General features: G+C 30.5%; 1 protein-coding gene and 1 pseudogene across 1 annotated transcript; one reads left to right on the top strand and one right to left on the bottom strand.

Annotated features, from left to right (window-relative positions):
* The first annotated feature begins 583 nt into the window (after nt 1-583).
* On the top strand, nt 584-4333 carry LOC125385099 (annotated as a pseudogene).
* Nucleotides 4274-6832, bottom strand: LOC125387154. The gene is made up of 9 exons (XM_048414311.1): nt 6543-6832; nt 6312-6447; nt 6061-6235; nt 5817-5979; nt 5270-5730; nt 4945-5197; nt 4702-4868; nt 4517-4612; nt 4274-4437 (listed from the first exon to the last, which is right to left on the bottom strand). The coding sequence occupies exons 5-9, from the start codon at nt 5414-5416 to the stop codon at nt 4306-4308; spliced, it is 795 nt and encodes a 264-aa protein (XP_048270268.1). The 5' UTR covers nt 5417-5730; nt 5817-5979; nt 6061-6235; nt 6312-6447; nt 6543-6832; the 3' UTR covers nt 4274-4305.
* Nucleotides 6833-15573: the final 8741 nt, after the last annotated feature.

Below are 15573 nucleotides of genomic sequence, written 5' to 3'. Positions count from 1 at the left end.
ATGCAGTAGAAGATAGTAAAAACGAAGAATGAAGATATTCGAGCAAAACGCAATACACTTAGCTTGAAAAGCAGTAATATCTTGAAAAATAACGAGGGAGACGTTCTCGTCTGTCAAATGCAAGAAAATTATCGACGAAGTAGAACCATTAAAATTGACGACGCCTATGTTTTGTTACTAACAATCCTGAAATTGCTAAAGTCAATCATCATTCTCATAATTGAATTTTCTAGCAGCTATTTATATTCGTGTACAATGTAGCGGCGTATCTTCTGTATCCGTTTACTCACATTTCGCTTGTTTTTCTAATTTTCCTTTATTTTTATCTAGCATCTTGCATTCGATGCGTCTTAGGCACCAAAGATTCTTAGGGCTACAAGTGAACGTTGTAAAATTTACATTTTTCTTGTATCTTGCAGTAAGTTTCTAATTCCTAAGAAAAGAATAAGTGGAATTTCCAAAGAAAAATTGTTCTATTTATAACGATCGTAAAATAGGGGGTACGTTTCTTAACGGCTTTATCACACCTGGCAAAATTCAGCTATTATTCTAAAAATTCTAAATGAAACCTTCATCACCCGAAATGATTCATCCTTTGGTACATTCGAGTGGAAAAATATGTTTTCTAAAGGCGACGCATGGGCAGATAATTTTATTTTCCTCCCTTTCCTGCCCGTATGTCTGACAAGGAATTCTGTTTATGATTAACATGCAGCGAGTCTCTATTGTGTACTACATAGAGAAATTTCAAGACCTACAGCAAATTGTTTGAATCCACTTCGAAGCGATACAAAGCTTTTATATTTTTGCACTTTGAGAAAATAAATTATTATTATACTTTGAAAAATAAATTATTCCGTATAACTCCTATTACTATTTATTAAAATTGATTCCCTCCACTGGACTTTTCACATCTGTGTATACAACTATGCCTACGACTACGAAACAAGTTCTTCTGCTCTTTTCTTCCCTTATCAAAATGTAATTACCCTAATCAAAATAATATATATCCATTAGATAATAGAAAGGGATACATCGGATATTGTTCTCCTTTTCTCTCTCCCTTCTATTTTCACTGTCTCTTATTAGAATTCTATAATCCATACCAGGATCGGCGTGACTTTTTGTGGGGCCAACTTCCAAAATTTTGCGGAGCCTAAATACACATTCAAATCTTACATTTAAATTTTATAACGAAGAATTATTTATTTACCAATGCTGTTACATATTATATATTTTTATAAGCAGTTTTTTAAACAAATCCGTGTAATATTTTTTCACGTCATAATTCGCTTTCAAGGGGCAAAAAATTCAATAAAAGCAGAAAATCTGTAATCATATATGACTGACTGCAAGAAAGTATTTATGTAGTGTTTAATTTCTCTAAAAAGTACATTCCTCTGAGAGCGCCCGGATTTTTATCTAAAGTAATTTCCAGGATATGAGGACTTTCTGGAGTTACACTGAACTTTGATGATTGTTGTCACTCCTTTAAACTGAATCATCGCTACTAAAAAAATGTCTTACATCTGTTAATGATATCATCATTCTGTAAAAAATTAATCGAAATAGCTGTTTTTTAATTGGGTAATTTTCGTAGACCGCAGGGCCTTTCAAAACGCGGGCCCGGGTTCCGGCGAAAACGCTGAACCTGCCTTGTGCCGGCCCTGATCCACGCAAACCCACATCAAAATCTTTATTTCCCACCAAATGCGTCTGTAATACCTAACTATAATGTTTCAATGTAGGGAATTTAGAATCTATAATTTGGCAAATATATATATATATATATGTACATTATTTAACATTATCTATTGTGAATTAACCTTCTAGTGCTTTTCTATACTTGTTTATCAAGGAAATTTAAATTGACTTGTGTTGCAAATTCCCTAATCTAAAACTATAAACCTATTCTATAAATTATTTCAAGAAATGTAAATATAACAGCTGTTTCTTCCATATTTATGTAAAATAATATTAGATAAGTTTTCCAATAACCGATACTCTGCTGTGATGCCATCATTTTGTTTAACAAAATTTGAGCTGATTAATGTTTTTATAAATTCAAAAAATATACAGCTATTCCTTACAAAATGTTTATTTTAGCATTTACTACCACAGCACATTTTTTCACGATATTGTACATTAATATAATTTTTTTGTCTTTTTGTACAGTTTCCTAGATCTAGCAACATGCAGATCTTCGTTAAAACCTTAATAGGGAAAACTATTACTCTTGAAGTTGAAGCTTCTGACACAATAGAGAATGTTAAAGCAAAGATCCAAGACAAAGAGGGTATTCCTCCAGACCAGCAGCGTTTGATCTTTGCTGGCAAACAACTAGAAGATGGAAGAACTCTTTTGGATTATAACATCCAGAAAGAGTCCACAAGCCATTTAGTGTTGAGACTTCGCGGACGAATACAGATCTCTGTTAAAACGCTTACTGGTAAAGCCATTACCTTGGAAGTTGATGTTCCCGACACAATAGAGAATGTGAAAGCTAAGATCCATGAAAAAGAGGGTATTATTACCATTAATTCTAGCAATTTGCAATAGAAACATTATAATGGTTAAATATCTTTTACAAAAAAGTGCTAATGTGAATGAATCAACTGATTTAGGTAAACATATTAATGTATCGTATGAAAATATATAATATTGTTATATCAGTAAATTCGTTATTTCCATTGGTTTGTAGGCATGTCTGTTTTTGGATTGGCAGCTGCAATAAAGATATATTTGAAACTATATATGAAGCATGTCCATCAGCACCGTTGAATTCTGTAAATGATGATGTTACACCACTTTGCATTGCTACTACGAAAAATGATAAAAATTAATTTTTCAGATTAATAGAATTAGGATTTAATGTTTCAAAATGTAGTAAGATATTACAGTTTGTTTAAAATTGATACAATTACGATGCATAATATTGCTGCTAGAGTTTTTGCTCATTTTTACCATTAATTTTCAAGTAGATGACTATACTTACAGTATGATGAAGCAGTCAATAGTACCAGAAATAAAAGACTTGGCAAAATATTTTGACACAGAAGATTATTGGAATGACAACTCAGATAACATTCTTATAGAAAATGAACCAGATAACAAGGACTGTTTGAGTCTTTCCAAACTAGTAAATGAAAATAATAGTAACAAGTCTCCTTTAAATGTTCATAAGATACCGATAGTTACATTTGACACTACAATGTGCAATAATGTCAACTGTAACAACAATGTCATAAAAGATCCAAAAGAACTTTTAAAACCCTGTGCATTAAGTTTAGAGACAAATCATTGAGAAAGTGTTCAGAGTAGTTTACTTCCAATCACCTTGACTTGAAATCTGAACAAACTGCTACCTACTTCTTCAAATATATATTTTACACAAAATGAACATAATGAGGAAATTAATTTTGAATATCAAAGATGAAACAAAGGAGAAACAATGGTTTGTAAATGAAGATGAAGATGAAGCAATGCTAACTTGTTCAAAAAGTAGAAAGAATGTAAGCGAACTACCTATGCAGAGGTATCTTAGTTATTGCTCTATATTATATACAAAGTAAATATGATATTTTAATTTAGCTATATTGTTTGCAAAGGTTACAGTCCATTCGGCCACAAGATTTAAATATTCAACACAAAGAAGATGTTGATGCTATTCTTGAATATGTGCCTCAATTTAGTCTATTGCGCCAACAAAATGTTCTTCCAAATATGAAGGATGAAAATGTATTTAGGGAAAATACACCATCACCACCACGTTACAGGACATCTCCAAGAGGAATGATTTTAAATTCAGAAGAAGCAAAAGTGTTTATTTTACTAAAACATTACGGATTAGGTCAATACCTAAATTCCTCGTTCAAGAAGTAAATATGTTGTTACATGTATAAAATATTATATTTATTATAAATTAATATTGTAAACTTATTTCAGGTTGACATTGATTTGTTTATGACTTTAACTAATGAAATGAACTAATGAACTAATTGAAATTGGTATAAAAAATGAAGCTGACAGAAAAGCTATGTAAATTGTGATAAATAGTTCATAAAAAATCAGTGGTACAAAAAGAATTTTTTATCTTTTATTAATTATATCTAATTATGTATTATTATTTTATTTGTTATATACTAAAGCTGCTCTAATGTATGAATGTAAAAATATAATATGTTATGTTATAGCATATTGGTATTATTTTTTATACTAACTTAGTACAGTTAAGAACACATATGATACATTTACATACGAAATGGCTGTAAAATTGTTGTATTCTTGATGAGCGATAATAATTTATTAATAAATACACTTTTTTGCTTTAGAATTATATGGAATTGAACGCCCTTTTAGCCAATCACTCAATTCACTATTCTCCAATTGATCCAACTGATTTATTTTTGCCATTGTCTCCACAATATTGTTTTGATCCTGTTTAATGAATTATAGAACGATTATATGTAATTTTCACTTAATCATACAGAATTTAGAAACATAAATATGTGTATACTAGTAAAGATAAGCTGCCATCTTTATCAGATTTAGCTTTTGATAGTTTCTCCTTTAGCGTTAAATGTTTTTGTCTTTGATCTTCTTCCTGCGATTGCTATTTTTAAATAGAGAGGATTATATGCGAGGCATAAATAATGAAAGATAAAGCAAGATATCTTACAAAGAAAATGTAGAAAAAGATACCTCTTTTGTCTTAGCATAAGAATTCATGTTTTGAATTTTAAAGTATGTAGAAATTGTTCTTTCCTTTGATACAGTAAAATTTGGGTTTCTTGAGGTATCAACTGTGATAAAATTATTTTCTACATTTTGTATAGATGAATTTTGCATAGTATTTAAACATTGAATACCTATAAAGTTTATTTTATAATTCAAGTAATTACAATTTTTAGGTATATTTGTACAGGTATATTATTATTTTAGTACCACTTTTATTTTCTTTCACATCGTTGTCGTTTAATTTTGCTCTCATATATTCATGAAATTGTACGTTATGAATTTGATGAATTTTAGTTAATTGTGTTGTTAATAATGTAGCAGTATCTACATGTTTTGTCAATCCATCTATATATTTATCAGAAAATTCTAATTGTGAGATAATATTACCCTTTTCCTTAAGATATGTACTTAATCGTCTGTCCTTTGGCAATGCAGTATTTGATCTTATATTTAAAGATTTCTGTATATAATGAAGAATAGATTTTAGTTACGACTATTGAATAGAAATTATTAAATATTCTGTGTAACTCACTGTATCAAATGGATTATCTTTGGATATCTGTAGCCGTTTACCACAAACTTCAGGTAATTTCATAAACATATCAGATAAAAAATGTATAATTGTAGATTCTTTTTCTCTATTTGGAATAATTTCTAATGGACTACTTGCTACACACATATGAGGATATGTAAAAACCTTAGATTTGGAAATCAAAAATTTAATTTCATAAAATAAAATTCCATCTCTATTTTTTGGTAAATAATATCCATACTAAAATGTTTTACACACACATACATACATACATATCTATATATATATATATATATATATATATACAAAAATATATTTGAAAGTAAATTGCAAGATGAATAAACATAGGTATTGTCATTTATACCATATTTTTCCAGTGTCTACGTAATTGGTCATAATCTTTAAAGGCACATTTTGCTGGAAGTTCTTTAGATACAGATAATAGTTTGCCTTTTTTTGTACTATAGAAATTAAAAAATTTTATTTTAAACCAAATATACATATATATTCCATATATATTCCACTAAATGAAATAAATTATTGTTACCTTGGTAATACATGTACAAATGGAAGATTATAACGAGATAAATCAACGTATCCTTTAGGGTCTGCTAAAAAATGTGATATAATAGATGGTGAAAGATAGTCTTCAAGTTTTATATATGGAATTTTAAGTATTTCTGCATGAAGTTGCAAACACATTTTCCTTTCTAAAAACTTTTTAATGTTAATATGTTTCACATTTTTTTAAATATTAGTTATACTAAGAACAAAATTAGATTTTCTATTACCCTCTATAAGTATATCTAATTTTAATGCTCTAGTTCCTTCTATAAAGTTATAAAAATTTTTTCCTTGAACAAAATAATCATCAACTTTATTCCACAAAGGAGCTATCTTAGTTTGTATCGTATACCTAAGACAACTTTTATAGACTTCTGCAGTAACTGATCTTAATCCTTGATACTGACAGGAATAAAAAACCAGTTTATTATTGAAATAATATATTTAGAGTCAATAAAGATTCGTGTCTTGAGCATACCACTAGTTTAAAATTTCTCAAAATTTGTTCCAATCTACCAGTTTCAGAAAATTGTTTATGAGTTATAACAAATATATATCTTTCTGTACCCATTACTGGTGAAGCAATAACGTCAGATATTAAATGAATGAGTAATCTAAAATTTTATTGTTAGTAAAATATAAAGATCATTATTAAGATAATATTATGGAATACAAAATTTTTGATTCGCAGAATTTGCCCTTGACTTACCGGCATTTCATTGTTTGCCAATGAAAATTTGATTTTGCCGATGAATCATGAATTTCAACAAAATCAATTTCGCAAATTGCACAACATAGGTTACTCATTTCCGGAAATAAAGCGTACAGAACCGATTGTTCTTTTTTTTTATTCATAAGACTACAAGCATCCATTATATATAATTGCTTGCTATTCTTAATTATTTTATGTTCTCATGGATCCAATTTATACTAACAATTTTTCAAAAACGCATTTGACAATGAATAGCCAACATTTATGTTGTCAATGTCAAAAGTTATAGTAGTACTTAAAATATGATTTTTATGAGGAAGCTTTATTCTCAATTATCTTAAAATTAAACTTGTATGTGAGACATCTAAACTTTTTATATTTAAAACAGATTTAAAATCTTGTTAAGTAAAAAGACGACTCTCTTTCTATTACCAATATATTATCTTATTTGGCGGTTACTAAGGAGTTTGTATTATATATATTGGTACGTATCGCTGAACCGCTTTGTTCAATAAAGTGCGCGAAAAATTCAAGATAACTACATATTAAGATGTAAGCATAGCTTTTTTTATAGAGGCTTGCTTGGAATTCTCCCTTAAAAAACAAAAAATATTTTTTAATAACCTCGCATGGCTTTTAATTTATTGTGATCATTGACGACTAAACTTCCAAGTTTTCCAATAGCGTATTTCCTGTATTTTGAATTCTTATTCACTCCTTGCTATAGTACTCGCATCGAATTTTTGACCAATATATAGATGTATTTGGCATTTCAGACATGTGAACGTGATTTCAAATTTCGCTCTTAAATTGCATAACGATATCGTTAAATATTAGGCCAGATTCGTATGTAACGCAACGGTTCAGTAATGTTCAATTAGGTTGTATATTCGTAACTTCAAGCCATTTGAAGTAAACGCCGCGTAATTCAAATTTCAACACTATGCATAGCGTAGTATTCGAATAGGTAACGAATGAATTGAATAATTACTATGTACTTATATAAATAGTTATCATCGACACCATGTAGTTCTCCCATAGAATGACAGAGATAGATAGCGCGTTACAGGTGAGTTGAAGACCATGTTGAAGGACAGAGATAGTGCGCCACGACATACGACCATGGTGCCGAGTGTCGAGGTATCGCAGTCTCTCTCAGATTATACAAAAAGTAGGGAGAATACGAATAGTATTCATACATGCATACATATCTATACTAAATACATAAATGTACAATAAGTATAATAGTGTTCTTGACTAACTTTATTTTAGGAAACCAAAAATTATTGACCTTTTCTTGCAATTTTTGTAATTTTCTAATTTTCGACGTGTAGAATACGAAAATAGAAGTTTTAAGACGGGGAATCTACTGGTTCAAAAGTTATGACTATGTAAAACTGAGCATTCTTTGGCTATTTTACGGCCATGTTTGCACCTTACTTTAACGCCATATTGCTTCTATCCATCATTCAGTTGGTCCATACAGATGACCATTGTACTGAAATTTGTGGGAAATTGCATAGTTTATACAAGATCGCAAGTATTTACTAACATAACAGCTAGTCTCATGATTAACGAAGAGTAAGAAATGGCTCAAACCTAATTCAATCAAAGTTCAAAATCACATCACAAAATGGCCGCCATCTATGTGTATTCATGTATTCACAGCCAACGATACCACTTACAGAACGAATTAAAAATATAAATCGATATAGCAAACAAATAAGTTGTACAACACCTTGAAAATACTCAGTTTTACAATCATAAACTTCTAACAGACAAGTTTCTCGCTTTAAAACTTCGACGTTTTATTAATATAAAAATTAGAATTGTCTTTTAATCGGTATTATTTAACGAATTGAAAACAGGATAAGTAAGTATAATAAAAGAAAAAGTAAGCTACGATTTTTATGATTTGAACTATATATATATATATATATATATATATATAACTATATATAACTATATATATATATGGATATAATAATAATATATATATAGATATAATAATATATATATATATATATATATATATATATAATATATAGATATAAGATATAAGATATATATATATATATATATATATATATATATATATATATCTTTCTGTATATGTATGCATTCTGTGTATATATATACTCTGTACTATATATGAACAGTATTATACATATATATATATATATATATATATACATAAAACAGCTTCATTTTAATGGCAATAAGGGGAATGAATGAAAAAACAATTCGTTAGATGCGGAAAAAGTTAACTTTATTCAGATAAAGTAAGGTACATAATTCGAATTAATGTTTAATTAAGTAAAATACACTTAAAATACAAAAAAAGCCAAAAATATAAAGAAAAAATGTATTTGATCAATTTAGTATTATGTTTCTATTTATTAATTACTGTAGAAATACTATTAAAAATAAAAAAAATTATCATTTCCTGATATATACAGTTAATTTGACGATACATCACACTTTTTAATGACTGTACGTCATTTTTAAAAAATTATATTTATATTTATATAAGAGATATGAATAAGCTAATTTACAAATGTACATAATTATATACATGTATTGTATATACATGCATTACGAAAAAATTGCATTACAAGTTGCTGTAAGTTCTCCACGGCAAATTATGCATTTTGTAAATGCCGGTGCACAGTAGTAGCAGGTTGCCACATGTCCACAAGGTAGGAATTCAATATTTGCTTCCCGTTCCGTGCAAACTTTACACAGACGAGATTCCTGAATCAGACGATTTTCTTCCTCCAGAGCAGCTAAAATAGTAATCAGTATATTTAAATATAATATATAATAAAATTTATTATATGTATACGGATTTCATACAAATTAACGAATTTATGATCAATCTATGTTTTTATTTTTATTACTTACCAAGTTCCTGAAGGAGAGCCGCTTCGTCAGTATCATTTTCACTATTGGATCTCTCAGGATTGTCATCAATAATTTGTATTGGTGCCTGAAATAAATATAATGTACATAAGTATATATTCGAATTATTAACTATACATATGGTTCAGGGTATATGTTACTGTACTTACTTCTGTAGAAGTTTCGTATAACTCCTGGCATGTTTCATCGCTAACATGTTCATGACTTTCATATTCCAAATTTTTTTGTTTTTTAATACTATAAGATCCCGAACAGCTAGCTTGATGTGCCGTCGGGTATCCTGGATGGTGTAGAAGTCGATGGTCATTGTGATTAACAGACTCTTGATATGTTATACCATAAGGACTAGGTGCATATCGACTTTTTCCACTCCTTATCCGTATTAGAGGCTTTGGGCACGTTGAGGAACCGGGTATCTTTAATGACCTCGAAGGTCTCGGTGATATTAAATGCACCGGCCTTGCTGCCGATGTTGAAGGTACTGCAGCGGCTGAATCGTCCGCCGATATTGAATTAATCGCCGATGTTGAATAATTCGACGAAGTCGAATCGGCCGGAAACATTTTATCAACCGAAGAAATGTCTTAAAACCTATTTAAAAAAATAATATAAAATTAAAATATCTACTGATTAGAACAAGCCGATATTATCGAAGTAATCTCAGCCCCGTTTGCTTTAGCGCAAAAGTTAAAAATTGTCTTTCTGTACAATCTGTACAATCAACTTTCTGTACAATCTACATAAATGCTTTCGCTACGATATTTTGACTTATAAATGGTAAAACGATTTTAGTTTACTCATTTTCGAGAAATATTATACGCGTACAATTGATGAAACAGGAATATATTACAGACAAAACTTACCGATATCGGATGTTCACGTCCCGATTCAACAGCACACCAACTCTTCAAGTGGAATCTTAACAAAGATTTAATATCTTATTCTTGTATATTTTATATTTTTAGATTTACTAAAACTGCTTTATCGCACGAACGAACAAACTCTTCGACTGTCAATCAAATACTGAATCTTGAAACTTCTATTTCTGGAGAAAGAACTACCTGTTTCCTACAGTTCTTATCCCTACCACAGTAGCACAAGTTGTCAACCAATCAAATTTCATCGATGCTCCGCCCCTGTACTGTACTGTTCTGTACTGTTCTCAAGTAAACGACGCACGCTAGGTACAGCAAGGTACAGAAATTATACCCCTTATTTACTCACATTTCGAAAATGATGCCGCTTTTGAAGGAATTCTTATTTGTTCGCTTCTTACTTGACAATATTAACGCGTTGTTTAAAATATCAGTAAAAGCTGCTACGGAGTCTAGAGAGTCAAAGAGAGCGACAAAAAATTGCAATTAATTATTAACACACATAATGAAAGAGGAAATGATAATAGATGCTTGGTATTAGGTTCTAATCGAGTTTTCGTATTGTTTGGAATTTCCATATCGTTCTGCTTCAGATTTGACATACTCGTCAACCGCTAATCGCTACATTGTTTCGGTTCAGGTGACCATCATTCTAAGGAAACACCCTATATACAAGACAATACGATTCTTGCCTGAAGGTGGGAAAAAATATTTAGTAAGAAGGTAAAATATAGTCTAAAGTCTCAGGTTACCGTTACATGGTTAATTTTACTTTATGGCACCCTATACTTTATGGCGTATACCCAGCCTCGGTTTTAATCATCGCGGATTACAATAAAATTATTTTTAGAAATAAGTGCGCAGATTTTTCAATATTTGAAACATCTCACACAGAGTTGGCACTTTTCGCGAATGTTCCTTGCAACAATATGCCATCGTTTGGCATTAAAAATGTTAATTGCGAATGCAGTAGAAGATAGTAAAAACTAAGAATAAAGATATTCGGATAAAACGTTATACACTTAGCTTGAAAAGCAGTAAAATCTTGAAAAATAGGGAAAAGTTCTCGTCTGTCAAATTAAAAAAAAAAGTATCGACGAAGTAGAACCTTTAAAATTGGCGACGCCTATGTTTTCTTACTGACCATCCTGAAATTGCTAAAGTGAGTCATCATTCGCATAACTGAATTTTCTAGCAGCTGTTTATATTCGTGTACAATGTAGCGGCGTATCCACTGTATCCGTTTACTCTCATTTCGATTGTTTTTCTAATTTTTCTTTATTTTTATCTAGCATTTTGCATTCGATGCGTCTTAGGCACCAAAGATTCTGAGCTCGAAACCTACACTGGCTTTTGTTGAGATAAATGTCATGTTGGTATGATCGCTAGTTCCTACATCCAGAGTTGGTGCTACTGCTTTGCGATTCTCTTCTGTTTTTCCCCCATCTTTTTTATCTGAGTTTTCGCTGTGTGTAAATGGCTGTACAAAGTGTGTGAAGTACACAGGATACAAAACTAATCTGTATGAATCAATTGAATATCACAACCCAAACCAATGTAATAACAGCTTTAAACAGCATCTGAAAAACGATAACATCCAAGAAAACAACTTGCGATTAAAAGAGTCGTATATCGAAAAATTCAAGGGTTTATTATAAATTAATATATAAAGATTACTCTGAACATTTTTCAATGATTTTCTATGCAATAATATAATAATTCTATGTAATAACTTTCTCTGTTTTCGTTTCCATCGTTTCGATTCTTTTTCATGTCCACAGTTCAAAAATCTCGCTTTTCATTCGATTCGCATTTATTTTCCGAACGACGATATAAATATTTTCTGCCACGTACTTAACAAGGGAAGGTTATAGGTATTCTTAAACGTTTGCAACCTTTCCCAAATTGAATTAACTAGCACGATGATGGCCCAAATATCTGAAACGTGCTTTCCGGAGCTAAATTATAACAGCGCCCCTCTTCCTCCCCCGTGGCAAAGTGGCAATACATCCCTTTTTGCAAACGACCCGCACACGAAAAAACGCTAAGACTAATGTGAGCAAAAGTCAAACTAATCCACCAGCTAGCCAAGTGACCACTTACAACAGGTTCTCAATACTGGAGACAACAGAAGACTCCATGGACACAACCGAAACGGTAAATAGACAACATACTCAAAGAATTCCTCCTCCCCCGCCAATCTTCATTGACGATGTCATTCACATTCAAACAATGATAAAGTCCATCGAGAAAGATATCAACAAAGAAGACTACAAAGTAAAAATTAATAATAATCATGTGAAAATTCTGCCGACCAACCCAGACGCCTATAGAAAACTAACTAAGTTGCTAAAAATCTTGAACGCAAATCTCCACATATACCAGCTCAAGCAAGAAAGACCTTTTCTTGTGGTGCTACGCAATATCCACCATTCAGCCAATCTAGGCGAGCTGAAGTTTGAAATTTTAAAATATGGCCACGAAGTAACTAACATTAACAACATAAGGCATAGAATCACGAAAAACCCGCTATCCTTATTCTTTATTGATATGAAACAAAAATCAAACAATAAAGAAATTTACAACCCCAATCGTCTGATGAACTCAATAGTAAAAATCGAACCACTTTTTGTAAAGAAAGAGATAGTGCAATGCAAAAGGTGCCAAAGATACGGCCACACGCAGAAATACTGCAACCATAATTTCCGGTGTGTTAAATGTGCAGGAAGTCACCCCACTGACCAATGCACTAAATCCTCAGAAACCCCCGCGAAGTGCATCCACTGTCAAGGAGAGCATCCTGCGAACTACAAACGCTCAGCCTATAAAAGCTATGTTAATTGTGATAAATAGTTCATAAAAAATCAGTGATACAAAAAGAATTTTTTATCTTTTATTAATTATATCTAATTATGTATTATTATTTCATTTCTTATATACTAAAGCTGCACTAATGTATGAATGTAAAAATATAATATGTTATGTTATAGCATATTCGTATTATTTTCTATACTAACTTAATATACTTAACAACACATATGATACATTTCTATTTTTGCTTATAAAGATACATTTACATACGAAATGGCTGTAAAATTGTTGTATTCTTGATGTGCGATAATAATTTATTAATAAGTACACTTTTTTGCTTTAGAATTATATGGAATTGAACGCTCTTTTAGCCAATCACTCAATTCACTATTCTCCAATTGATCTAACTGGTTTATTTTTGCCATTGTCTCCACAATATTGTTTTGATCCTGTTTAATGAATTATAGAACGATTATATGTAATTTTAACTTAATCATACAGAATTTAGAAACATAAATATGCGTATATTGGTAAAGATGAGCTGCCATCTTTATCAGATTTAGCTTTTGCTAGCTTCTCCTTTATCGTTAAATGTTTTCGTCTTTGATATTTTTCCTGCGGTAGCTATTATTAAATAGAGAAGATCATAAGCGAAGCATGCACAATGAAAGTATAATAAAAGAAAAAGTAAGCTCTGATTTTTATGATTTGAAGTATGTATATATATATATATATATATAATAATAATAATAAATGAAATGAAACTGTATTACATATATATTTATATATATAAAACAGCTTCATTTTTAATGACAATAAGGGGAATAAAACAAAAAACAATTAGTTAGATGCGGAAAAAGTTAACTTTATTCAGATAAAATAAGATACATAATTCGAATTAATGTTTAATTAAGTAAAATACACTTAAAATACAAAAAAAGCCAAAAATATAAAGAAAAAATGTATTTGATCAATTTAGTATTATGTTTCTATTTATTAATTACTGTAGAAATAGTACTAGATATAAAATATTTTATCATTTCATGATATATACACTTAATTTAACGATACATCGTATCATACATTTTAATGACTGTACGTCATACAAAATTATACAAAATTTTACAAAATTATATTTATATTTATATGAGAGATATGGATAAGCTAATTTTTATATGTACACAATTATATATACAAATGTGCATGCATTACGTCAAAAAGATACGGCTCGTTGCTTTAATTTCTCCTTGGCAAATTATGCATTGCGAGAAAGCTTGTGAACAGTAATCGCAGGTTGCTGCATGTCCACAAGGTAGGAATGCAATCGTTGTTTCTCGTTCCGTGCAAACTTTACATAAACGAGCATTTTTCAATGCTCGATTTTTTTCCTTCGCAGCAGCTAAAATAGTAAACAGTATATTTAGATATAACACATAATAAAATTTATTATATGTATACGGATTTCATACAAATTAACGAATTTATGATCAATCTGTGTTTTTATTTTTATTACTTACCAACTTTCTGAACGAGAGTCATTTCATTAGTATCATTTTCACTATTGGATCTCATAGGGATCCCATACGAAATTTGTGTTGGTGTCTGAAATAAATATAATGTACATAAGCATACATTCGAATTGTTAACTATACATATGGTTCAGGGTATATGTTACTGTACTTACTTCTGTAGAAGTTTCATATAACTCCTGGCCTGTTACATTATTAGCATATTTGAAACCCCGTACTGTTAATAAGTAATAACAGCTGGGAGACAAAATTGCATGTTGTTCCCATGGATCTTGTTGTGGTCTCCAATTTCCTATAATAATTCCACAATGGAAACAGGTAGTGTAATCTTTAATTTCTGTGTAATAGTAGCCAGCATCAGCTAATTCTTCACTTTTCTGTCTGATGTATGCAGGCCATCTTGCGAATGAGTTTAACCTGGATTCGTAACTGGCATATTCCAAGTTATCTGGTTCCTTAACTCCTCTTAATCCCAAACGGCAAAGTTCATATGCCGAAGCATTTCGTGAAAATTTTAAAAATGGATGGTCATGAAAATCAAATGAATCTTGATATTTCAAACCATAAGGACAAGATATATTTCTTCTTTTTCTCCGTAGAATTCTATCGGGATTTGCTCCAATTGGTACATTATCACAATGTTCATTGCGGATAAATCTGCACTCCGGAGAACACATTATATGAATTTGCATGGGCAAATGTCCCTGTGCCCAGTGACTTATCTCCACTTGACACTCGAAGCATCTCACTCTATCTATTTCACCAGTAAAATAGAATCCTGCAGCTGCAAGACTGGTAGGGTAAATGAATGATAGAGGCCAATTTCGAAAACTCCAGAGTCTTGCTGCCTCAAAGCGAAAATCATCATAATTTTCTCGAATCTCACGCCAC

The sequence above is a fragment of the Bombus terrestris genome, chromosome 1 (genome assembly GCF_910591885.1).
Source record: "Bombus terrestris chromosome 1, iyBomTerr1.2, whole genome shotgun sequence".
Lineage (NCBI taxonomy): Eukaryota > Metazoa > Arthropoda > Insecta > Hymenoptera > Apidae > Bombus > Bombus terrestris.
Note: the sequence above shows the minus strand (reverse complement) of the source record. Positions and strands in the feature narration are given on the sequence as shown.